Raw genomic sequence first — 26925 nt, 5'->3', positions numbered from 1 at the left:
TATATCATTTTGTACCCTGCCTTTTTTGCTTGATAACACCTATCGAACACCTTTTCGTGTCTCTGAATACCCTTCTAAATTATTATTTTAATGGCTGAGTAATCTCCAATGCATGTTCATTCTTAAACTTAAACAAAATAATAGCTAATACTTATTAAACACTTTCTGTGACACACTGAATTCTCACATCCACCCTATGTGATTGGGGCTACAGGTATCCCCATTTTACCGATAAATAAACTGAAGCCCAGAAATGTCAGGGAACAGCATGAGGCCACTCAGTTTAGAGGTGGAAGAGCCTGGACTCAAGCCCAGCCAGTCTGGCTCCAGAGCCATTGCAATGGCACTAGCAACCTCCAATTGTTAGGAGGGGGTGCAAGGAAATGGGGCGATGCCCGCCAAAGGGTACAAACTTTCAGTCATCTGATGAATAAGCTCTGGGGATCGAATGTGCATCATGGTGACTTAATACTGTATTGTATACTTGAAATTTGCTAAGAGAGTAGATCACAAGTGTTCTCACCACACACACACACACACACACACACACAGACAAACACACACACACACACAGACACAAAAGAAACTGTGAGGAGATGGACATGTTAATTAATTTGGTTGTGGTAATCATTTCATAATGTATATGTATATCAATTCATCATGCTGTACACCTAAAATATATACAATTTTTGTCAATTATACCTCATCAAAGTTGGGGAAAACGTCTCCAAAGATTGGGTACTGGGTTGTTTATATATAAAAAAAAATTACTGCAAACTTCTTTGCATCTACTCCTTGTGCAGATCTATACTTGCCATAGAGAAATCTCTAGAAATGAAATGACTTGACCAAAAGCTAAGCACATTTTAAAATTTTATAAAATGTATCCCAAACTGCTTCTCTGTAAGATACAACAATATACCCAGCAACAGTATGTTAAACTTTCCATTTCTAATTATTCTTATCAATATTGTATATGTTTTTTAAGTTTGTCGCTTTGATACATGACAAGTAGAATTTTTAAAATGTGCATTCTTTAATTAACTAAAAAAAGTTTTTTTATGTTTAATGACCACTTATATTTTTTCTTTGATAACATATTTACACAGGGTTTAACTGATTTTTCTATAGAAATGTATACCTTTTCTTATTAATTTGCAAGAGTTGTTTACTTAGTAAAAACATTAATCCTGTATCTTACCACAGATTATAAATATTTTCCAAGTTTGCCATTTGCCTTTTAAATTTAATAATAATTAAAATACAGAACATTGAGATATTTATGTTGTCAAACCTAAGGATCTTTCTTTATGGTCTCTTCCTTTCCTTTTATATTTCATTCATTCATTCATTCATTCATTCATTCAATAACTGTTAAGTGGCCATCATGTGCCAGTTTCTATATAAGCAATTTAAAAAGTTCAATCCCCCTCCAAAAATTATATATTTACCAAAGTTTTATTTAACTAGGTTCACACTTTTTAAATCGTAATATCTCTAGATTTTATTTTGATCTATGCTGACATTTGTGAGATGGGTTTGTCTCAATTCCATTTATTGAATAATACATTCTTTCCATAATAATAGACATAATTAAATTTGTTTCTAGAGTTCAAGTTAATGTCAATTAAGTCCAGCTTAAATTTTGATTTAAATCAACCTAAAAATAACTCCTATAGGAAATTTTAAAAATCTATAATGTGCATGCTTTTTTTGTATTGAATGTATGGTTTCTTAGGCCCAACTGCTCAAAATGGCATTAATATTATATGATAGAAGTTTAAAACACATCCTTCTACAATATTCTATTCGAAAGTTCTTCTTTCACAACTGAATTTATTTTCAGTCCTCTTCCTTGTACAGCCCCCCTCATTTTCTTTACTTATTATACTCAAACCCTATGATTGGTACTGACAAATATTTCAATGAGTTCGGAAGAGACAGAAATCTCTGTGATTTGGAGAATCACTGAGGACTTCAGGAAGGGTGTGGAACTTCACTATGTCTCAGGAAAAAAAAAATAAGGATTTGGGTAAGAGGAGAAGGGAGACAAGAGTAGTAAAAATAAGGAAGGAGGACAGTACACAAGTAAGCAAATACTCCCTGGGCGAAGGGTTGGTTAGCCTCAGGAGGCAAAGTCATTCTGCAGCAGGCTGTACTCTGTATTTATTATTCACCTGAAATGGTTCAAAAGGGTGTGTATGGCGTGCTTCCATTTATTTATAGCTTGATACATGCATAAAAAATAATTTTGGAGGATGCATAGCAAAACGTGACTGGTGGTCATGTAAGACTATAGGCCAATAGGTTATTTTTCTCCTTATTTATGTTTGCTTTAGCTTTGCGTTTGTAATAAAATACTAATTTTGTAATTAAATATTTTTTAAAGAAACTGTGTTTTGAAACAATTTTAAAGATATAATCCTGGATACACAAAGTCGTGTGGGACTAGCAGGCCTGGCCTACTTTTAGTTCTGACAGGCATACTGCTGCTAACATACATGTTACCAGTATGCTCAAAAGTAATCAAGCAAATTCCACAATTTGATAAATTAAACTAAGTTTCTCTTTGAGTATAAATAGAGTCTTTTAAGCAAACAATGCTGAGACCCCCTAGGTGATGTAATTATATATTTAAGTGATCCATAGAGAAGGCTTCTGGAGCACCCTATGGTCAAGCCCTTAACAGAATCTAGGGCCTATCTTTAAAAATTCCATTTAAAGACTGTAAATATAGCTGAAATGTTATGCTCTACAACTACATGGCTTTGGCTCTTAAAGTATATTAAAGCTATATTTATTCTGTTTTCTTCACAACTCTAGCCATTAAAGACAAGTATAAATTTAATAAAATTATTTGCTTTATTTTAATCCACTCTTGTTTCCAGGCCAAGGCTCGCGTTCCAAGCCCAGATGAAAATGGAAGTGACCCAATGGAAGAGCTCAAGAAACAACTTAGCAGGAAGAACTGCAGGAGAGCAAGAGAGCTTATACTCAGAGAGGTTCAGGAGAGCAAGAAGAGCACCCGGAGAGCTTGGTAAAAATATCGATTCCTTTCCATCACCCACCCTTGCAGCATACACACCCCACACCTCCTCAGTGGGAACCCACAGAAATCTGCATTTTTAACCTCTGCTTCCTAGCACACCAAACAGCAACCCTGAAATTTGAAAAGCACTCTAAGGGATATTAGGCTGAGAAGGGGAAGGGGGAGACGGAGAAAGTGTAGAACCATTAATGAAACGCCGACCAGGCTGGGTCTCAACACCGTCTCAGACTTCATGACAAAGCTGGAAAAAGGAGAAGATGAGCCAGATGTGGGCGATATCATCCTGTGATGATTTCGCAGGTTCACTGAAGATGTAGTGTAATGCAAACAAAGCTTGCTTCTGTTCCAGACAAGACACTAAACTTCAATTTTTATATATCTCTTTTTAATTTACCTTTACCCATAAAAAGTATTGGCATTGAGATTTTTTAACAAATCTTTTTTTTATATAAAAGCTATATATATGTTTTTTTTAACATTTTGAAAGTACCGTGAACCTGCACCTTTTAAATAAGTATGGCTTCGATTAGAAATGTGAAGACATCTAATATAGAGATCGGACAAGTATGATACAGGTTCAGTTGGGCAAGAGGAAGGTAGCGCTGGCTGAATAATAACAGCATTTGCACAAAGGCTGCCAATCAAATATCCTGTCAACATGAGTTTATTTCTCCATTCTTCTATGATAGGTGACAGGAATTATTTTTCCTATTTCTTAGATTTAACAAAGACAACATTGGCAGGTTAATGCAAGCCCTGGGGAAAGTATGTGTGCTAACATCGGCACTGGGCTTCCATAACAGTTTTTCATTGCTGTCTAACCCTCATAGTTTATCACATGGCACTGCCCTCTTTTCACCTCTTGTTACCCCAGCCCACCCCCAGCCCTCTGCCTTTCCAGCTTCCCCACCCCTCCCAAAAAATGGCTGGGGAGCTGAGGAACTGCAAATGCATCTGTGACTCAGAAGAAGGAATGTTTCAGTCACTCACTTAGCAGGTCTTGCCAGAATCCTCAGCCCCTGGCAGCCCTTCTCTCATACTGGGCCCCACTTGTAAGCTCAGCCCAGGTTTCTGGAATGAATCCTAAGTACCGGCAGGAGGTTTTAAGAACTTCAGACCAGCAATCTGGGACTCCCTAGCTCCTGAGTCCTCTACCCCGTGTCCCAAGCAGAGGAAGCATGCTCTCTGGAACTCCAGCTGTTGATGTTCAATGGCTACATTTCCCAGATATTGTGATTTGCTTGCCAGATTGGAACGCATTCATTCATAATAGGCCCTCAGCTTACTACCATGTTGCCCCAAAAATAAGACCTAGCTGGACCATCAGCTCTAATGCATCTTTTGGAGCAAAAATTAATATAAGACCTGGTATTACATTATTATATTATATTTATTATATTATATTATATTATATTATATTATATTATATTATATTATATTATATTATATTATATTATATTAAAGACCTGGTCTTATATTATAGTAAAATAAGACCGGGTCTTATATTAATTTTTGCTCCAAAAGACACATTAGAGCTGATTGTCCGGCTAGGTCTTATTTTCAGGGAAACATGGTATGTGTCAGACTGAAATATAAATTCCAATTCCTGTAAAAAAGGGATTGAAATCTAGAATCGAAGGGAAACACAGCTATATAAACAAATAATTATAATATAACATATATACTAAGTTCCATATAACCATAAGCACCATACTGGAAGCATGTAGTATATACAAAGAACATAAAGGGAGGCTTAACAGGATCTGTCTGGAATAGCAGAGGCAGGCTTCACAGAAAAGGTGACATGGAAAGAAAGGAAGAGCATTCTAGACAGTTGGAACAATAACACATACGAAGACATAAAATTCTTAGAAAATGGTACGGTTAGGTAGCACAAAGGAGTTGGTGGGTGACAGTATATGGAATATCAGAGCCAGATTAAGAACTAGGCCAGTCAACAGGTGCCAGGGGCCAAGGGAAAATTGAAAGATCCTGGAACGACAATAAAATGGAAAAAATTGTACTTTCCAAGTTCTCACTTAGAAAAGGTATTAGAAGCAGTTGATAACCAGAGTAGAACTGCCTGGGATAATAGAAGAGGAATGAAAGCTGCCAATACCAGTTCTTCTCACCTTTCCTCCGTGAAGGGCTCTATCTCTCCTCCAAGTAACTGAAAACAATGTTCAAACAATATTGGTTTGTAGGAGCACCAAATGTTTAGTGGATATGTCACCATGTCCATCTAACCCTGAGGTTCATAACAGAAAGTACTGAGAAATTATTCTGAAATGATAATGATAGTTCTGGATCCTGACCTTAAGTACTTTATATGTATTAACTCATTCAATCCTTATAACCACCCTATGAGATAGATACTATTATCGTCTCCACATTTCAGATGGAGATGTAGAGGCACAAAGTGGTTAAATAACTTTCTGAAACTCACACAGAAAAGTATGAAGCCAGGATTTGAACCATGACGGCTCACTCCTGAGTCTCCATGCTAAATTGTCACACAATTCTGCTATATTGAGTTTTTTGGTTTGTTTTGTTTTGTTTTCTTAAGGGCAACAGGACTTTACTGGGGAACAGGTGTGTACTTCCAGGACTTTTTTTTCAAGTCAAGTTGTTGTCCTTTTAATCTTAGTTGTGGAGGATGCCGTTCAGCTTCAAGTTGTTGTCCTTTCAGTCTTAGTTGTGGAGGGTGCAGCTTAGCTCCAGGTCCAGTTGCCGTTGTTAGTTGCAGGGGGCGCAGCCCACCATCCCTTGCGGGAGTCGAACTGGCAACCTTGTGGTTGAGAGCCCGCATTCCAACCAACTGAGCCATCCGGGAGGCAGCTCAGCTCAAGGTGCCGTGTTCAATCTTAGTTGCAGGGGGCGGAGCCCACCATCACTTGTGGGACTCGAGGAGTTGAATGGGCAACCTTGTGGTTGAGAGCTCACTGGGCCAGGTGGGATTCGAACCAGCAGCCTTTGGAGTTAGGAGCACGGAGCTCCAACCACCTGAGCCACCATGCCGGCCCCTAATATTGAGTTTTTACTTTATCCTCTGAGCCATGAGAGTTGACAAGGTTTTTCAAGCAACAGAGCGATAATGTCTGTGCGAAGATCACTCTGGAGGAATTCGAGAAAACTGAATGGAGTAGAAGCTGACCCAAAGCAAGAATAAGGGGCTACTGCACTCATCAGAGCAGGAGATGATGGGGACCTGACCTAAAGCAGTGGAGTGAGTTTACAGAGGAGTGGAAGACTGCACAGGGGTCAGGGAGGTTAAATCACTGATTTGGTAACTAATTGCTGGTGACAGCGATGAAAAACATCGAGGCTGTGATGATCGGGTAAATGAGAAAACAGTGTTTTCTTAGGGAAAATATTTTATTTTGGTCATGCTGAGCTTGTGGCTCTGGGTGCCACGAGATAAAGAGACTCCAAAGCAAGGAAAATAGAGAAATAGAGCTCCATGGGTAAGCTGAAGTTAGAGATTTGGATCTGGGAGACATTAAAGGTACAGGAAAGAACAGGAACCTAGGGAAAGACCTAAGGGAAAGACCTAAGGGAAGCACATGGGACCCTGAAAGCCAACATTTAAACCAAGGTAGAAGAAGCAGGGAAAGAAACCAAACAGTGATTGGAAAGGCAATAGAAGAGGCAGGAGAAAGTGGAATTGTGCAAAGCAGGGGAGGAGAAAGTTCTGGAAAAGAAGAAAAAGATCAACAGTGTGAAATGCAATGGAGAAGCCGATCCGATGTTCTGATAAAGGGCCTTAGAAAGGGGTATGATGCCTTTCTAAGACTCTCACAACTGGGTTCCACTCTGCTATCCCCACCCCAACTCATACCCCAAATATCCTGCCCATTTCTAGGGGGCAGAACTAGTATCAAGGCTCAGCCTTTGCAGCCTTGACTTTCACAACCATAGTTAAATATCCAATACATGTTTTATTATGAGGAAGATACTAGAACACATTTCCTTAGGCTAGAGGACAGAACCCCAGAAAAACTTTACATTTTCTTTACCTTTGTGTTTTGATCCACAATTTTCTTCAGATTTTTCAAAAGATGGTTATTGGGACCACCTTCTTTCTCATTGACATAAACTATCCTATCCAGGTCGGGGAAGTTCCGGTTCAGATCTATTCCCTGGGCATTGCTTCGACCCACAAACCAGTCCTTGAGCTCACCAGGCTAAAAAAATTAGAAAAAAAAAAGTTATCAGTTAATTATTATTATTGTTGCTATGTGTTTAAGGTCTCCACTAATGATTTTAAAAATAATTTATTAGGATTAAATATTTATTATCCTCCCATAATGGCATTTTCACTACTTTAGTGCTATAAACATGAAGGAGGCAGACTTAAAATCATTTTTATGGATATTTTGAAAATATTTTCAATAAATAATATTTTAAATGTTAATAATCAAAACATTTAAAAGATATTTATCATCGAATTGCAAAAAAGTCAGTATATATTAGCTGGTAATAGATGACATGTTTCAAAGCACACCACTCTATACTAAGGTTTCAATAAAATATTCATTGCCTCTGCAAATCACAGCAATCTGGTTTTCAATATTCAAGAAAATAAACTACTAAATGAGACCAGAAGCTTAAAATGAGTTTAACATGAATTATTTATATATTAATAATAATATACTTCCCTCTCATAGTCCTCGTAAAAAAATATGAGCTCTAGATAAAAGTTCTAGAGTTTTGTAAGTTGAGAAATTTCTGTTCAACTTTAAACCCTTCATTTCACTAATGATATAACTGGAAATATAATGAATTTCCAATATATTCAATTACATTCCATAATGCAGATTTTTTATTTTACTATTAAGTTATATCAAATTTATGATATAGAGATAATTTCCATATTCCTGAGACCATGTTAGCTCAGATACCTGAGACTGTGAAGAATAAAAATATATAAGATAGAAAACAGCAAGGATAATCTTTTGTCCATCTGTCTTACGGTTCTGAATATCACCTTAAAATATTAAATAATTTAATTCTCTATGTTACTAGAATTCTTTTCTCACAACTTTAGAGATTTTATCAGTGTTATACTTATTTATAGAAATTCACTGCCTGGGTTTTTTACAATGTCCAGTTACTTAAACTATCAGGTTACTGGATCTTTTATTTTTAAGGTACAAATTGACTTCTTCACCATAGATAAACATACCAAATTATACTTTAATATGCTCCTGTAAAGTAAGAAAATTATTTCAAACTGTTGAAAAAAGCCCATATAATGTCTGTTGTCCACTCCTGTCCAAACAAAAAGGGAACACACACTATATACCTTCTCTTAAAACATCATTACTTTTCAGCTTCTCTAACAATGAAAATGTACTAAATTAATTTTAGTTTAGAAATGGGAGGGTTTTTGTTGTGAGTTTGATTTTTTTGTTGTTGTTTTGTTTTTTACTTTACTCATCGTACATAGACAGGATTAAATATAAACATCAGTGAAATATTGATCTGGCCCAAATCTTTCTTCCTTGGTTTCAGTAGAGGGCGCTATGACATCAGCTCATCCAGATACAGCAGTGGTATTACTCTTCAATACATAGCAGTCAGTACAAGTAGATTTTTAGGTGGAAATTTACCAAGTCACAAACATGGATGAGTGAATATGATTTAACAACACAAGAAAAACATTAATAAATATTGACTTACTAACAACATTTCTCATGTGCATCCTCTGCTGAAGAAACTCTCACCCATCATCCCTTACCTTTTTAATTTTCTTCTTACCAGCAAGTTGGATGACATGACTTATATCCTCCACGGCACTATGTGTAAGCTTTATGTGAGTGCATTACTTAAAGATAAGCCCGTAGGTACAAATATACAAAATGAAGAAAGCATGCCCTGTTCTGAGCTGGCTCACACTCACCTGAGATGCTGCCTTCTCAAAGCCGTCGGGGTTCAGGGAAGGCATGATGTGGATCCGCGTGTTGTGGATGAGCTTGACGACCGTCTCGTTGCCCTTTTGGTATTCATTGCACAGGTACTGGGCCAGGAAAATGAGCAGTTCCCGTCCAACAGCCTCATTACCATGCATATTCCCAATGTACTTAAATTCAGGCTCACCTAAAAGACCAAAAACAGATAGTATTAGACACACTTTCTACAGCACCAAATAGAAGGCAAATGACATCCAGTGCCAAAAATGCTGTATAGCTACTAATGTATTACACATAGCTGACAACTTCTTGGCCCTCTAGAATTGGTGCCTAAGAAATCTTCCTTAACTATCAATATACTCCAAATGCTCCTTCTATTCTTCTATTTCTCTCTCCCCAGTTACACACTTGTTATGGACTGAATTGTGTCTCCCAAATTCATATGTTGAAGCCTTAACCTCCAGTATGACTGTATTTGGAGATAGAACCTTTAAGGAGGTAGTTAGGGTTCAGTGGGATCGTAAGGGTGGAGCCCTAATCCAACAGGACTGGTGTCCTTATAAGAAGAGCAAGAGACACTGGAGATCTCTCTCCTCTCTCCGTCCCCACGTGCATGGAGAAAAGGCCATGTGAGGACACAGCAAGAAGGAGGCCGCCTGTAAGCCAGGAAGAGTGGTCTTATCAGAAACCAATCCTGCTGACATCTTGATCTTGGACTTGCAGCTTCCAGAACTGTGAGAAAATAAATTAAGCCACCCAGTCTGTGGTATTTTGCTATGGCAGCCTGAGCAGGCAAACACACCACCTCACCCCAATAACTAATAATATTAGATTGGTGCAACAGTAAGTGCGGTTTAAAAGGTTAAAAATAATTGCAAAAACCACAATTACTTTTGCACCAACATAATACACAGTGTGTGTCCTATTGGTTAATCACTGAACTTTGTATGTTTTCTCATTTAATCTTCACCAAACACCTAAAAGTAGGTATTATTATCCATCTCTATTTTAACATGAGCAAACTGAAGTTCAGACTGCTTAAGAGGCCTCACCACAGTTACACAGCCATGAAGCCAGGATTCAAATGTTTATCTTCTCATTCAGTTAAAAGGCAACGCTTTTTGTTCTTTTTAACCATGGTGATTAAAAGCATTAACTTCTGCAGCCAGACGATGTGGGTTCAAATCCTAGCACCCATTCTTATTGGCTCGTCTTGAGCAAGTTCTTCAGCTATGTGATTTTGTTCCCCCATCTATAAATGAGGTGATAGATTCTACCTCATAAGGTTACTATAAGAACTAAGTGAAATAATGAGTGTAAATGCTTAGAACAGTGCCTGGTAAAGAACAAGTGCTATGTGTGTGCTATAATTATTTTATTATTATGATTATTATGATTATTATTATTATTATTACATGAAATTATCTTGTCATTGTGAGGTGATTTAGCACACACACTAGTTTTCTCTTCACAACAGTCCACTAAAATGTGGAAGACAGATATTTGTATCATCCTCGTGGTACAAATGCAGCCCAAAGAGGATCAGTTTTGCTGAAGGGCTCAGAATTCAAACATAAATCACTGTTGCCCATTTCTGCCGCTCTCCATTGCATTTTAGCAGAAGCAAAAAAAAAAAAAAAAAAAAAAATGCAGAGCAGAACAGCAAAGTAATCTTAGTTAATCCTGTTCTTCTGCTCCTTTCTGCTTCATCCATCCAACGGGCCCCATTTCTGCAGTGCAAAGGATTCTCCCCTTTACAGAATCACTAGGACTGCTCACTCCTGGTAAAAGAAAAGAAGTTGGAATTATTCTTCTTCTGGAAATATGTTATCTAAATATTCCTTGCATGAGGTTCCTGAGTGTGTGATTTCTGTGATTGCAAACCACAGAAAACCACGTCCTGTGTGACCGACCTCTCCGCCTGAGCTTAAACTAATCTTAATCTAAGGATAAGATGGGAGCAGGATCAGTGCTATTTATATGCCCCTCATTTTTTACTTTCAGGGAAAGTCGCTAATAAAACTACCTCCTAGAGACTTGCCCAGAAGGTATGTGAGAGGAGATGCTTTCATGGCTTCTGATTTCAAGAGTCATTAAGAACCTTCTTCCTTTCCGTCAAATCCCCATGCTTTATACCTTCCCCTTACAGGTTGCACTCATTTGTTTGAGACACAGGAGAAACTGGAGCCAGCCATTAAGCAAATAGAGACACAATAGCCAGAGGAATATCAGAAGCCTGCTTCGCAAAGTTATTTGAGAAGATTGCACAGTGTGGGGCATTCTGCTCCTGCTCCCTTACTTAACCCAACACAGCTTTGAAGCTTCAGTCACTCAAAAGAGCTTGGTCCACAACCAATAAGAGAAGATGAGCACCCTGAGATTTTTCTATTACTTCTCTAGATTTAAAAATATCTTTACTCATTTAAAAGAGAAACAGCAAATTCATAGTCACTGAGCGCCCTGCCCTCCCCCACCCCCACCCCCACCACCTCCACCGCCGCCAATGCTTTATTTGGCTGTCACGGTGTATTTTGTATTTGAATTTGAACACTTTGGGATGGATCGTGCTCTCCCAGTTCTGCCACAGGTAGCATCACTCCCTATTCTGCTTTACTTCCTCATGTTTGCAACTCCTAATTTTCAAATTCAGAAAATTTCCAGTATGGTTTTGCCTTTTTCACCTCTGTAGGAAATTGCTCTCAGGAACAAATCTCCCCCAATATGTCTATTATATTTGTGAGGGACCGTAATAATAATGACAATAGCAACGCTGTCGGTTTACATGAAGATAGGACTGTAAAGGTCATTTATAGAAGATAGTAATGTGTGGAAATAAAATACAAAGCACATATGGCTTAGTAAAGAAAAGGCAAGGGTATTTTTTATCTTCCTCTGTCTTCAGGAGTAAATTAGATGGCTAGATAGTGCTATCGCCAGAATACAGAAGGGCTGTATTCTGTTTAGCCCTCTTATGTCCGGTGAGATGGAGAAGGGCTACAGTTTAAATAGGAGGTGTGATCAAAACATACATTGAATGCTGCTGCTCATAACACCAAGGTGATGTTAATTGTATTTTCTGAACTTGATGGAATTGTGCGAGCTGAGTTTTTACCCAGGAACACTACGGTGAACTCTGCATATTAGAAGGGCTTATTAGAGCATTTAAGAAACTATGTGCATAGAAAATGGCCTGAGAACTGGGCAAACGGTTTCATCCTCCATCATGACAACGCTCCGTGTCACACATCGCTCCTGGTATGGAAATTTCTGTTAAGTAAAAACATTGTGGTGTGTCCTCATCCACCTTATTCACTGGATCTGGCACTGTGCAACTTCTGGCTCTTCCCCAAAGTCAAAATGACCATGAAAGGAAAATGTTTTGAATCAATTCAGGACATCGAGGCAGCCACGACAGCAACTAAAGACACTAAGGAAAGAGGACTTCCAGAACTGCTTTGGAAAGTGGTTAGAACAATGGGATAAGTGTGTTCAAAGCGAGGGGGAGTATTTTGAGGGGGATTAATGGCAATGTGCCTTTTACTGTAATACATTTTTTATTTAAACATTCATCATATTTCTTCATCACATTTCGTATGGATGCAAATCCCAGTGTCAGACACTGTAAGGGACCCAAAAGCAAATAAAGCAGCATTCCTAAACTCAAAAAATGTAGGGTCTGGAGGAGGACACAGACGTGCACAGGGCAGCATTCGGGAGTGAGGCAACGGTGAAGGAATGTTGGATATGTAAACACCCAGCTTCAAGGTTCGAAACTGGAATGAGTAGTCCTACCGTCTCTATGGCCCCTCTCTAGCCCTTTGCCCTCCGAAAGCCAGTTATCTTTTCAAAGCACAACCCCCATCAGGTCCCCTCTATCTAAAAATCCATTAGCTAACTTCCATGTGCATTCACCATAAATCCCAAAATTTCTCTACAAGATTTTTAACTCCCGCGTGGTCTGGCCGGATCCAGCTCTCGGCCTCCTGGGGCACCATCTTAGTCTTTCAGCCGTACTTCCTTCATCCACAGGGCTCTTGCCGATGGTGCTCTCTACTTCTCACACACACAGCTTGCCCCCACATCCTTCTGATCATGGATTAGTATGGTTTTCTCAGAGTACGTCTGGTCTAAGTCCAGTTCCTTTGTTATTTTTAACACCTCAGTTTGAAAATATACATTCATCAGTGTGAGGCCTTGTTTAATTCTGTTCTCCCAGACTGTGTGGTCTGTTAGTCCTGGAATGGTATCTATTTCAGCTCACTAATGTAGCACTCGTGCCCAATGTAGAGTCGGAAACATTGTGAGTACAATAAGGAGCAATTAAATAAATTCATGGGGAAAGGAGTAAATGAATGGTTTTGCTTTTAAATCTCATCCGCCCAGCAACATGCCATTGGGCCGCAGGTGCAGTCATGGCTGTCTGAACACCTTTCGGGAACAGTGAAGGGAGTAAACGAATAACTGAAGGGGACTGGAGGTAGTGTCAGGGGGCCCACACTTCATGGGGGAATATTTAAAGGTCTCAATGCTTGTTGCTGTGTTGACATTCCCAGGCAGGAATGAAAATTCTTCTTTGGGAATGAAGGCAGCAAGCAGCGTCGTGAATAGCTGATTTCCTAGCACGATGATTAATCTCCAGGGTCACAAGAGAACCACAAAAGCTCCTTAAGCAAACAGCTATTTTTATTGTCAAGTCTAAACAAAGGGTTCTGAAGAGACTTTGCCTTCAGAATCCTTAATCCAGAAAAAGAGATAACACTGAAGACTTTGGACTTTGAATAAACCTCTCTGTGTCAACTTAGGAGTGACCACTTTTCATCATCACTTAATTTTCTTGTCTGCGGCTATACAGAGTTTACAACAGTTTGTTCAATGGATGACATATGTATTCCTGTTTACAGTGTCTTCCTAGAGCAAACATCAGGTTTAGCAGGTGCGTCATTCCTTGTGGATACAATTGGTTACGCACACGTACCATGCTTATCTCTCTCCTAGCAATGAGAAGAAGAGGCAGAGAGAATTATTGTCAGTACACTTGAGGATGGTTATTTTTACATTCATCTTACTTTCCTCACTCACTATCTAATTCATTTTCCTTTTTCCACAGGAGTTATCCAGAGTTCCTGATCCTGCAACTGAGGGAACATCATATTTGCACAGGGTACATTGCATAGGCTCAGGAAGTACAGTTTCCCTGTTGCATCCATTTTTCCACAATTTCCTGTAACTATCTGTTTTCCAGTTACTTCACATGGCACACAATTATCAGTCAAGCCACGGCTAAAAGATAATCACCTTACAAACCAAATCCAGCCTGGCTGCGCCGAGTTTCTACCATTTTCATCTGTATCACAAAACATTTAATGTACCTGACTGGATTTGTATTCTCATCAGAACAAGGTAAGAATAACTTACACGTTTTTAAAGATAAGATCCAAAGTATCACTGAAGTCGGAAATGAGTCAATAAATTCCAAACCAAAGCAGACAAGTGATTTTAAGTTCCATATTTGTAATTCTTACTTTGTCCCAATTGTGTATTATGGTGATTTCAAATAACTAAATCAGTAAAAGAAAAAAAAAACTTAAAGAAATTTCCATTCCTTATATATAAAATGTAAGTATTTTACACCCCAGAAACCCACACCCCTCAGGCTTAGCATGTGAGTGAAGTTTGAAACATATGGCAGATTAGCAAAGCCCCCAAATAGTAGGAATTAATGACCTTAAAGTGACCAGAAAGCCCCTAAAGCAGAAGTCTACAGGCCCAATAGACTGAGCCTGAGAAAAATAATCAAATAAAGGGGCAAAAGTAAAAAATAACACTGTCTGCCTTTCCCACAAAAAGGAAACTACTTCATACGTTGATTTTCCCCAGTGGTCAGCCTGTCTGTCTGTCTAGTATTTTCTGTGTAGGTATTGCTGTGTAGGTATTGATCAGAAAACCTGTAAGGGCTCTTTCAAACCTTAGAATCAATTATTCAATAACCTCTATATGGGAAGAAAACAGCAGAGGGAAAATATCTAATGAAAAATGAGATAAATGTGAACGTGAGTTGTAAGTTGTGAAACTACATAAATGTAGCACCTTTATTTAGAACAAATAAGTAGGTTAAAGGTGTTTTACAAAAGAACTTTTTTAAAAAAAATTATAGCAAAATTATTGAAATGCAATATTATATATTAGTTTCAGATGTACAACATAGTGATTTGACATTTACATACCTTACAAAGAGATCACCACGATAAGTCTGGTAACCATCTGTCATTATACAAACTTATTACAATATTATTGACTGTATTCCCTATGCTGTACATTACATCCTCATGATTTGGATGAAAAAGAAAGAACTTGATCATAATAATAGAACCCTTCCATCTTTTATTCTATAAATAGAGATGAAACTCACATTGAGGCAAATCTATTTTTTCTCTACCATCAAATTATTGCAAAAATACAAATCCCCTAACCCACTTGAAAAGTATATACTTAACTCACTGATTATACAAATCTCGAGCTGGTGACAATTTCAAAATACATGTTCCCGGTACATGTAATGTACTAAACACATTGCTGTATTAACTCTAGTATCTAAAAATAAAATCCCGTTTCTCAAAGATATCATGGTAAAATATGCACATAACCAATGATTCTGAGAAACAGACAAATACCTAGACAAGCAGCACAATCACTGAACTGATTTGATTCACAAATGACTATGCAAGCAAGTTGGAAACATCTTTGGAACAGATGGGCCTTTAAATCAATGATCTCCCTGCCTCAGTGGTAAACCTGCAGTTCAGACATTAGTGCTACTAATAGTTTCCACTTGTCGGACATTCTAACATATAGCCTGTAAATCATTCTTGCAGAATGAACCTTGCAAGTTTCCTAGAACTTGTCAATAAGGACATCTTAACTGGCTCATGTTTTAGCACATCTTAGCAGCCTAAAATGCTAAACATATTCCTAAAAGAAATGTGGATCTCCAGGGATCAAATAAACAATGGAGGTTATAAAAATAGATTCCTCTTCTATCTAACAGACAGGAGAAAATAAAGAAGGGAGGGATGAAAGAAACAAAGGAAAGGCAGAAGAATAAAAACTGGTGCAGGAGAAATTACAGAGTACAGAAGATTATATGATCTCGCCTTGCTTCCTCCTTCAGAGTCATATTTTAAAATAACTAAATTAACATGATATTTTGAAAGTGAAACCTTACTTCATCTGATTTTTAATCGGCAAGCCAAAACTGAGTACATTCCAGAACTGTTCCACAGAAATACATTACAGAACTATTTTTGAAAATACTAATTATGTATTAGCCACTACATATAATTTTAAAGTTTCTCTTACATTAAATGTAGACTGTTTCTAGTACAATCCTAATTGAAGAAAGAGGGGTAAACAAAAGAAGAGCAGATATTTATAGCTTTATAAGTCTATACAACGTCCAAGTTTCATTATTAACACATACCCTCAATTTTTTGAAATTAAAATATTTGTTTTCACACAAGTATGCTGGAAACATTTTACAAATATCCATATACAATGATGGGATAATAAATGTTTAACAACCAGCTCTGATCTGTGGCACTTTCTAATTTCCATGATGTAACCACTTCCACCGTAGCCAATATGAAGCCATCTATGTAAGTTCAATTGGCTCACAAATTTTCTGAAAATTAAAAATAGGTCTCATAAGCCAGTACAAGCCTACTCCAGCACACCACTACAGATGGCGAGCAGTTATTTGAGATATATAGCTTCCAATTTCTTCACAGGTTTTCCAAAAGGGAAATCTGAGGTCTAAGAAATCTGAAGAGTTTTCAAACACATTATAAAAAATATAATCAAACTATCCTCTATCCTACTACCTTTCTTTATGTTTAATTTTATGCAGGAAGAAAAAAAAAAGAGGTTTACTTGTTGTTGTTTTTTTTTTTTATTGTATTGAGATGGAGATGTTTTTCCAAAGCCTTGCACAATTATCCATTCAATTTAGAGGGAAGGAAAGGTAAGAGGAGGAGGGAACTTTTTCTGACTGAGTTAATTACCCTAGCAGGATAATATCACCCCTTGCTCTAAAACTAGTTATAATAAATCAATTAAAGCTTTTTATTATTTTAACCTATTAAATAGTTCTTCTAAAATATTTATGAGCAGTTTCAGGTATTCAAAATTTGTTCTAGTCTTCCTACCGTCTTGACCTGTAAGACCATCTTCACAATGGAAAAGACAATGTAATACCTGCCCACACATAATTTTTTTAAAAATTACAGAAATTAGTTATTTAAAATTACTTATGTGAAACACTTCCTAATTACGACCTAAGGAAAGACTACCTACAGAAGCCTTTAGATTCACGGAAACTTGGACTTCTTTAAGAACATCATGATATAAACACAGAGAAGTTTTAATATAGGAATCAGATAAGGCAGAGATTACTTTAATGATGTAGTTTCATGATTTGAAATTTTCCTGTACATATTAATCACCTGGAAAGACAGGATTATTTTTTAATTACTGTAATAGTTATGGACTACGTTTAAGTATGCCTTTCTGCATTTAGTGAAGGTAGTGTTTGGACCTTAAAGCATCTTTTAGAAGTATTAATTTCTAATTAGATAACTCTCTTAGAAGACTTTTTTGTCTTTTATGAGTGTTCTTATCAAATAAAATAAAATGCAAAGATCAATTTATCTCAAAGGCCAAGAACAGAATAGAGTTAAATGAACTGACACTAGAAGAGGGGGAGAGAAAAACATAGACTCTGGGCTCTGACAAGTGACTATGATTCAGGTCTTTGCTGATTCTCTCATTAACATATATGGTTGTGATCTGGATGTTTATTTTGGAAAATAATGCCCATGAGGAGTTCATTTTGTAGCTTGAGAAGTTTAGGTGCAGCATCAAGTTTCTGAAGGTTGAGATTTAAGTTTCCGAAGGTTGTTATGTGGGCAAGGATTTGATTCATTCTGCAAAACTCCAGAGAACAAAACTGTAATCAGTAACTAGAAGGTACAAAGAGAGCATTTAGCGCAGCTGAAGAACAAACTTTCTCTCTGCTAGAGTTAGTGAAAGACAGAATGGCTACTTTGAAGTCATTCACTCCCCTAGAAGGTACAAAGGTAACTCCGAGACGCACTGCAGAGGATAAACCGATGGATAATCTCTTAAACATCGTGTCATTCCAGAGAAACAGGGCCTAATGTCTTTTCTTTGACAAACTATTGATAGTCAAGCTGCTAAAGGTGTCCTATACAAATCAGTTCTCAACAAATGTTAGTTGACAATTTTCATTGCTCTCTGAAACAGAGAAAATGGTAGATCGTCACAGTGAACTTAGGCATGATTACAAAAAGCAATGGAAAAACACAAGTCCATCTCCACCAATCATCTCTCTATATGCCCATGAATGAACAGCTCAGCCTATGTGAAAGGTTAATAGATGAGAGGATGAGCAATGATGATGTCATCAGAACCTGTGTGGATGGAAAATGTCAAGCATTTCTAGCAGATATGGATGAATGAAGGAAAAAAACTTCAGTTTGCTATGAAGCAGAAAAAGTCATAGCAACACTAACTACCTAAAATACAATCAGCAACGTAAAAGCTTAGTTGAACAATCTCTTCCCAGAAACTCCTTGGAACTGTCTTTTTAATTCTCTCGGGAGAAGGTAACTCAAAAGTCAAATTGATTTGTCAAAACATCTTCAGGATGTTATTTTTTTCAACATCATAACTAAAGACTTGCAGCATTAAACATACACCAGTCTCAAGCAATAGGCAACACAATAGAATCTTTTTAAAGGACAGTAAAGGGCCAAATAGAGCTCCTGAATCTTTCTGCATCCTTTAGCACTAGAAAGGCAGGACTAGCTGGTGAGGACTCCCCCTGGGAGGGCTGGGTCTACTCCAGGTCTCCCTCCAGGGGATATTCCACACCAGGGTATACATGAAATATCCTCTTTTGTTCAAAGTTTTTAAAGAAAATTGTGCTGACTTAAAACTCTCCATGTTAGAATCATGTGTGCGCTTCTTATTCATAAAAGTTTTTTGAGCTCCTCTCCCAGAGATGACACTTCAAAAGGTCTGAGAGGCGGCAAGAGCATTTCTATTTTTTAAAGGATCTAGAGGAAATTCAGTTGCCCTTCCAAGACTGAGAAAGAAGGATTTTGGAGGTAAGTGCATGGAAAGCCTAGTTATGGGGAGTTGTTCAGTGACACCAGCAGACAGTGGGGATTCTAACAGATGGGGGTCAATGGGGTACAGACTGAGTAGGGTGAAGGTTCTTAGTTTGTGGGTCATGGACTTTTTGAGAATTTGACTTAAACAAAACGATGAATCATTTTCCTTCACATTTGCCAAAAGAATCCATCAAATCATACAAAGATTTTACAAACTTAAGGAACCTTATATTAAACATATATAAGTCAGAATCAGGAAAGAAGGAAATCACAGCCACCATAAATATCAACATGCTTGTATATCTCTTACACAGGTTTTTTTCCTGATCCCAGACAAATAGGAGACTATGGCATGTCTTTCCTTACTGCAAATAAGACACAGCAGCATGGCTGCAACAAAGCACTGTTTTTCAAAAAGTTGGCGGGTTGGGGAGCATGGACTTACGTGAAACACACTTGGGTTTGAATTTCAACTCTCACATGACATATCTAACCTTGAGCAAGTAACCCCTTTCCCTAGTCTTAGTATTCTTTTCTGTAAATTGGATTACTGAAATCTCTTTTGTTGAGCGGTTGAGAGGATTAAATGAGGAAATATATAGACAGATAAGGCATTTTGCATCACACTCAACAACTGGTAGGAAACCGATCAATAGATATAATATGCCCATGGCTCACACTATTACAATTATGTCAACCATCTTCCTTAGTCAAGACATATAGAAGCTTCGAACAGGATTATGAAGTGCCCCTGTGATCTTTCTATGGAACCCAAGTGGTTTTGGAAAATTAACCAATCCTTCCAGGAGTATAGATAGTAATATCAGCCCAATGTCTACCTATCCCATATGGCAGGCTCCTCAAACTCGGATATGCACGTGAATCACCTAAAGATCCTATTAAAATGCAGGTTGCAATTCAGCAGATCTGGAGCAGAGCCTGAGAGGCTGAAGCTCCAATGAGCTCCCAAGGGATACCATACTGCTGTCATGTGGACCACACTTTGAGTGTAGAAAGACTATTTAGAACCTCCAAAATCAAGAATAGAAGAAAGAGAGCGAGAGAGACTGACTTTTAAATAATAAAAGACCTCTTTAGAAACTTGGGTGTTTTTTCTTATTGTTGGCTCACTCCAACCTACTTGAGCACCCAAAGGCACACAGCATAATTTTGGAGACCACTATGTGGCCTCAGGTTGAGACTCACTATAAATGCTAAACTGCAGGCCCCAAACAATGTATATTGAACACAATGTTAAATGCAGGAAGATGGTAGAATATTATAGTCCTTACTGAAATAACCCTATAATGCTCCCGAACGATTCAGGTTACAGGAAAGAATATTGCTCTTCTCAATTTTAAATTCGATATTTAAAATTTAAATATACATTAAATAGTTATGCATGGTTCTGCATTTTTAATGTCGTTCTGAATAAATTATGAGTAATCATGGATTCTTATAGGCTAGGTACTATCATATTTTGTTTATAGATCTCTCACTAAAGTACTTTCAAGATTTTTACTGATTGCAAGTATTCCAATGTTCCCTCCCACTCCATCTCACCCATCTTCTGCTACTCTTTTATTTATTTCTTCAGCACTAAGCCCTTTAGAGAATTTCTTTTTCAATGAAGGGGAGAGGGTAGTAAAATGAGGGACAAAATCTCATATAAGGTTAAGCATATAATTAAATAAATACACACTGCCCTCAACAAAGCCTAGAGATTTCTGATCTTATATTTATTAGTTTGTATTAGTATTTCACCTGCCCCTTCCCTTAGTGATTCTTTAATGTTAATTTCAATAAATATTCTATATGCATTCAAAAATGAAAAGAATATTGAAATGTTTTGCTAAATAAAATTTAAACCACCTGCCTTCAATGAAGAAATAAAAAGTTACTAAATATGAACTAATCATCTTTAATTTCATGCATGTCCCAAGTAAATAATATCTACAATCCCAAAACGTCAATGTAAAATTTTATGCTGAACTTTGTCATTGTTTTTGCTAACAAGTTCATGATTCTTTTAAAGCTATTCAAGATTACATATTTGGATGATTTGAGATATCTTGTAAAAACATTCTTCTTATTAAAACATATGAATTCAATTTCCATTGACTCAACCCTTATCAATAAAGTTGTATATCTTTCTTCACATAGGAGTTGCACTTTTCTTGTTAAATCTGTTCCTGGGTATAAAATTGTGAAAGGAGTATTTTTCTACTATTATATCTAACTTGTTATTGCTACAATTTTTTAAGCTGTTAATTTTTTGTCATTTCTTTTATCTTTTCAAATCCAAAGAAAATACAAAAATCAGCCAAAAGAAGGTAGGAGTAAGGAATTTTAAAAACTATAAAACCAAAAATCAATATTTGAAAACACAAACAAACAACAACAAAACAGTAGAAAGGCTAAATAACATCAATACAAGAGAAAAAAATCATCCTGATCTCAGACTTCCAGCATCCAGAACTTAAGAAATAAATCTTTGTTCTTTATAAGCTACCTAGTCTGTGGTGTTTTGTTATAGTATAGATAGATGGCTATTATGAAAAAAACAAAAGAGAAAAATAGTGTTAATGAAAATGTGGACAAATTGGAACACTTATACACTATTGGTGGGAATGTAAAGTGGTACAGCCACTAAGAAAAACAGTCTGGAGGTTCCTCAACAAATTAAATAGAACTACCATATGATCCACCAATCCCACTTCTGAGTATTTATCCAAAAGAATTGAAATCAGAATCTTGAAGAGGTATTTGCAATCCCATGTTCATTGCAGCGCTACTCAAAATAGCCAGGATGTGGAAACAACCTAAGTGAACATTGACAGATGAATGGATGAATAAAGCATGGTACCTACACACAGTGGAATATTATTCAGTCCTATATTAAAAAGGAAGAATATCCCACATTATGTGACAACATGGATGAACCCTTATGTTAAGTGAAATAAGCCAGTCTCAGAAGGACAAATACTGCATGATTCCACTGAAATGGAGCATCTAAAATAGTCAAACAGAGAAGCAAACAATAGAATGGTGATTGCCAGGGGCTGGGGGCAGAGGAAAATAGGGAGTTGCTAATAAATGTGTATAAAATTTCATCTATGCAGGATGAATCAGTTCTAGAAATCTGCTGTACAACATTGTACCTATAGATCACAATACTGTACCATACACTTAAATTTCTGTTAAGAGGGTCGATCTCGTGTTAAGTGTTCTTACCACAATTTTAATTAAAAAGTGACTAGCGAATGTAGTTGTCAACAACAAGGATTTTGTTCTTCAGTTGCTACAGCCATCCCGTAATTCTGTCATGTGGCTAGTGCAACTGAACATTGCCACAGCCCAGGATGAATTCCTCTGCTCCCCAGCAGTTTCACTCCCCAGATTAAACTGGGGAAAATGCAATGAAGGTTGGAAGAGAGGATATGGCTGGTGCAGCAGGAACTCTGAGGGCATCAGAGTTGGCAACTATAACAGAATAACGGAAGCCAGTGGCAACAATGCCTGGGCCCTGTCTCCTCCTCTTGGCCATTATCACCCCCAATGCTCCAACTCAGTCAGCAGTTATTTCTTTTTCTAGTTTCAAACCCAAATGGGTTGCCAACTTGAGAAAATGCAGTACATCTCCTAGTGGTTAAAAATTCATGCTCGGAATTGGACAAGCTAGATTTCTACCTTTGTTCCATCATTTACTAGCTGTGAGACTTTTGGGGCAAGTTATTTATACTCTGTGCCTCAGTTTCCTCAACTCTAATGTAGGAATAATAATACCTACTTCATAGACTTACTGGGGGATTAGATAAAATAATCTACCACAAGCACTTAGAAGAGTGGCTTGCATGTAGTAAATGCCCAGTAAGTTTAGCTATTTGATAATGATGATGATAAAGGAAAGGGAGGAGAGAGAGGAGAGGAAGAAGGAAGAGAAGAAAAAAGGAGGAACCACTCAGGAAATGCCATTTGCTCTACTTATTCTGATTTCCACATAGAAGATATTTCTAATGACTTGTTCCTTCTCAGGATTCCTAAGGAACTCTCAAAAAAGTGATCCAAACCTCAAGAGATGCCCACATTTTTTGAGTTAGGGCCCTTTCGTTGGTCTTTGCTGAGCTCTTTCATTTATTCATTCACACAAGGATTTATTAAGTGTTGACTATACGCCAGGCCCTGGGGTTACAATGGAAAACCAAGTAGACTTGGACCTGACTTTCATGAAACTGAATGTTTCCTACATCATAGGTTCTGATTTTGGGATAACTGTGCCACTTTTAGGATTCACTGCTCTTCTTCAAAGTAGTACAAGGGATTCTTCTAGAGGTTGACTCCATTGCATTTTCACCAGAGAATAAAAGGAGAGTTTATACAAAGTCTGCCAATTCCTCCATATTCTCACTGTTCCAATGGAACTTTCTGCAGTGGTAGCAATATCTTATATCTGTGCTCTCCAGTGTAGTAACACTAGAGCACTTGAAAGGTGGCTAGTGCAACTGAGGACTGGATTTTTAATTATATTTATTTTTAATTAATTTAAATTTAAATAGCTGTGTGTGGCTACCATCTTGAACAGCACAGTTCTAACTTCTGTTTGTTGTTGTTGCTACAAACTGGAAACTGAATTTGACAGCTTGGTGTGAATTCCCTGTATGTTAAGTTTATTTCCTTCCATCTTAAGAAGACAAGTTTAGGGAATACCAGAAGGAAACCCAGAAGTAGTCCAGTGGACACACTACAACAAGCTGCAGTTATATTTATGAATAAAAACTCATTGTTTTGCTATAGGAAGAAACTTCCCTTACTGGGGGAAAATTTTAAGGTTCTGCCAAACCAGAAATGTTATTTAAATAATAAGAATTTATACAAAGAATACTTTACATTTCATACAAAATATGGAATGCATTCCTTCCTGTCCTTTTTTAGCAGAAGAGATGGTCAGTCCTGATTAGAAACATTTACAAAAGTCAGCTTGAATTCATCTGCATACACAGCACAGTCGGCAGCAATAGAGAGCAACAACAGTGGTCATTTTGGTTTGGTCGAAATGCCTGTAGGTCCTCAACCATAACCCACTCCCTCCAGCTAGGGATGAAAGTCAAACCCAAAATTTTGAATGGACTCAGAGCCAAAAGAAAATTTTAAAAGATCTGTAAAGAAAGCCCAAATACGATGGGATAAATAATTGGGAGTAACCGAAACCAGGATCTCATGGAAAATACCCAAGCTGAAAGTTAAAAGTAATGGTTCTCCACTGCTACAGGGTTCGTGAGTATAGAGCTGGCTGAAGAGTACAGAGCTGGCTGAAGAATTTTCAAGTACCACAGTGGTCTGCTCCAGAGACAGGTGTGGCTAGGACATTCCAATGACAGCATCATTCTTTAGCACATTGAGGCTGAGTCATTATCATGTCCTATGTCACAGGAAAGCTAAGGTCTACTGAGTGTTGCTAAGCAGTCCCCTTTAGGAGTTCAGGATATATATGAGCCACCTCTTCTCCAAGTTACTTCAATTCTGCAGACACACAAAATTCTAAGCTTCTTTACGCTATTCAAGCTATGAAAAACCATTTCACTATTCATCAGATAAACAAGCAAATCAGGACTCTTGGGAGTGCAAGGGGTCTCGATGATGAATGCCTCCAGGGAAACAGTTATAAACGGGGCCATCCTCAGCAAACCAGGATATGAGGTCACCCTAGCAACACTGGGTCACTGGCACAAAGTCCCCAGGACTGCAGTCAGGAGACATTTCAGGACCCGTGTCCCCTCATTTTGTCTCCTTTTGGATGTGTACTGATGGATTTTCCATTCGGTGACATCCTGCAGTTCCTTTACGTACGAGCATTTTATATTCTTCTTTTACTGTTGAGATTAGGTTGTCAGGGCTGAATTTTTAAGATTTATGTCACTGACATTTGCTGATGCCATCCATGAGAGAAGGCACAAACTAGCCTCTCTGGGAACCAAGAAGTCCCAGTCTCAGGGGGATTTTGCAAGCACTAATTAGGCAGTGCTTATCAAGGACTCTCATGTCTGAGGAAAATCCCTCAAGGCATATATTTCCCAACTGGAGAAACAGAGGCAGAGCTGATACCTTCTTGCTCACTCCTTGGAATTCTCCTAGCACTGATGCTATGTTTATTTCGGACTGTGGGTTGTCATGACACCATAACTTACTTAGGAGGGTACGAGAAGGATAGCCTATAAAGTGACTAAGACTTAAAGTATATATAGCTTGTTATAGAAATGTACTCTTGTTATTCTCTTGGTGCTTATATGAATCATGGTATCAGTAACATTTCCCCAAATCCTATAAATCATAGCACTGCTCCAGAAATCATCGTGTGGGAGGGGGTGTGGCAGTAGCTGGGGGAATCCTGAAACTTAGATTTGGTTCACTACTGCTGCAAATGAACACCTTGGTCATGTTCCATTTGCCAACGTCTGTGTTCTAAGATGGGCTAAGCTCAAACTGGTCTGCCTTCTGGATAAGTAAAGACACAGAGCTATTTTCTATGATGATGAAGATTAACTTTAACTTGCCTCCCAGTAATTCAGCACTAACAAAAACACTAGGAGCAGTTCTGGTTAAAGAAGTTATGGCATGAGGGGCATGTTGAAAACTTGGGAGAGGATACATGGAGAGTAAAACCAGAAAAAGCAAATACGCATGCACACACAGTGTTTTTAGCAGGAAAAACTTTAAAAAAAAAAAAAAGGCAAGAGAGGCTGACATGGAATTCTTAATGTGAAGCTATGTAACAGCACAATTGTATTGTGCCAATGACATTCTTTGAGCTAAGGTATTGAAATCTAAAAAATTCTAGAAAGCAGATGTGTAAACTGCACTTTGTTCATTCATCAGATTAAAGAGCTGATCTGGGACACGGTCTCCAAACTCTATCAGTTTCCCCAACACCTCAACATGCATTTATCTAGAACACTGACATCTTCTCAGTTGAAGAAAGCTGCTCCCTTTTCTAATCAGATGGCTGCCCCAGTCTCTTCATACATAGAAAGTTCTAGCAGCTGTAAATATATATATTCTCCTCACTAGTAACAGTATCTTTTTATTGTTAGTCTCGCTGAATTTTTTACAAGAGTAAGAAATGCAGTATGAACCTCCTGTCATACAATGCAAGATAGAAGTTTGAAAATGAAGCAAATCTTCAAAGTGATATGAGTCATATAAAAAAATCTGCTTCAGCAGACTTCTGCGGCAACACATTATTCCTTCTTTGTGGATAAATTGGGAGTAGAGAACACAGATGTCTCTTCCACGAATAATTTACTTCGAATAATTTACTTCTAACAATTTAGCAAATGAATTTCTCTTGACTTATATAAATCAGAATGATAAACAACAAAGACATGGTCTATTAATGATAAACAACAAAGACATGGTCTATTATCCTTCCCCTAGTTAATTGTATGTTTTTTCTTCTCTTCTTCTACCTATCCATTCCCATTTTCACACGTTTTTATAATTGCCTTACCAAATTTTAAAGTTGCCACCTTTCGGCAATTACCAGACAACTGATTATGTTGTTATTTTGGGTTTTTTCGGATTGTTGTTGTTAATATTGGGTGAGTTGGTTGGTTGTTTTTATTTTTTCATTTTATTTTATTTAGTTATGTGTTTATTTATGTATTTATGTAAATACATAAATTATGTAAATACATAAATTTATTTATTTATTTATTTATTTATTTATTTATTTATTTATTTATTTTTGAGGAGGGTGCAGCTCACTGTGGCCCATTCG

The 26925-nt window shown here is 37.5% G+C and overlaps 1 protein-coding gene across 1 annotated transcript in view; it reads right to left on the bottom strand.

Annotated features, from left to right (window-relative positions):
- CPE (carboxypeptidase E) overlaps positions 1-26925 on the bottom strand; it is a 94143-nt gene that overhangs the window by 18485 nt on the left and 48733 nt on the right. The window contains exons 2-3 of the mRNA XM_033135094.1: positions 8952-9148; positions 7066-7233 (exon numbers count right to left, since the gene is read on the bottom strand). Coding sequence (XP_032990985.1) covers positions 7066-7233; positions 8952-9148 — 365 coding nt within the window. The remainder of the gene's footprint in view (positions 1-7065; positions 7234-8951; positions 9149-26925) is intronic.

Source organism: Rhinolophus ferrumequinum, chromosome 18, assembly GCF_004115265.2.
Source record: "Rhinolophus ferrumequinum isolate MPI-CBG mRhiFer1 chromosome 18, mRhiFer1_v1.p, whole genome shotgun sequence".
Classification (NCBI taxonomy): Eukaryota; Metazoa; Chordata; class Mammalia; order Chiroptera; family Rhinolophidae; genus Rhinolophus; species Rhinolophus ferrumequinum.
Note: the sequence above shows the minus strand (reverse complement) of the source record. Positions and strands in the feature narration are given on the sequence as shown.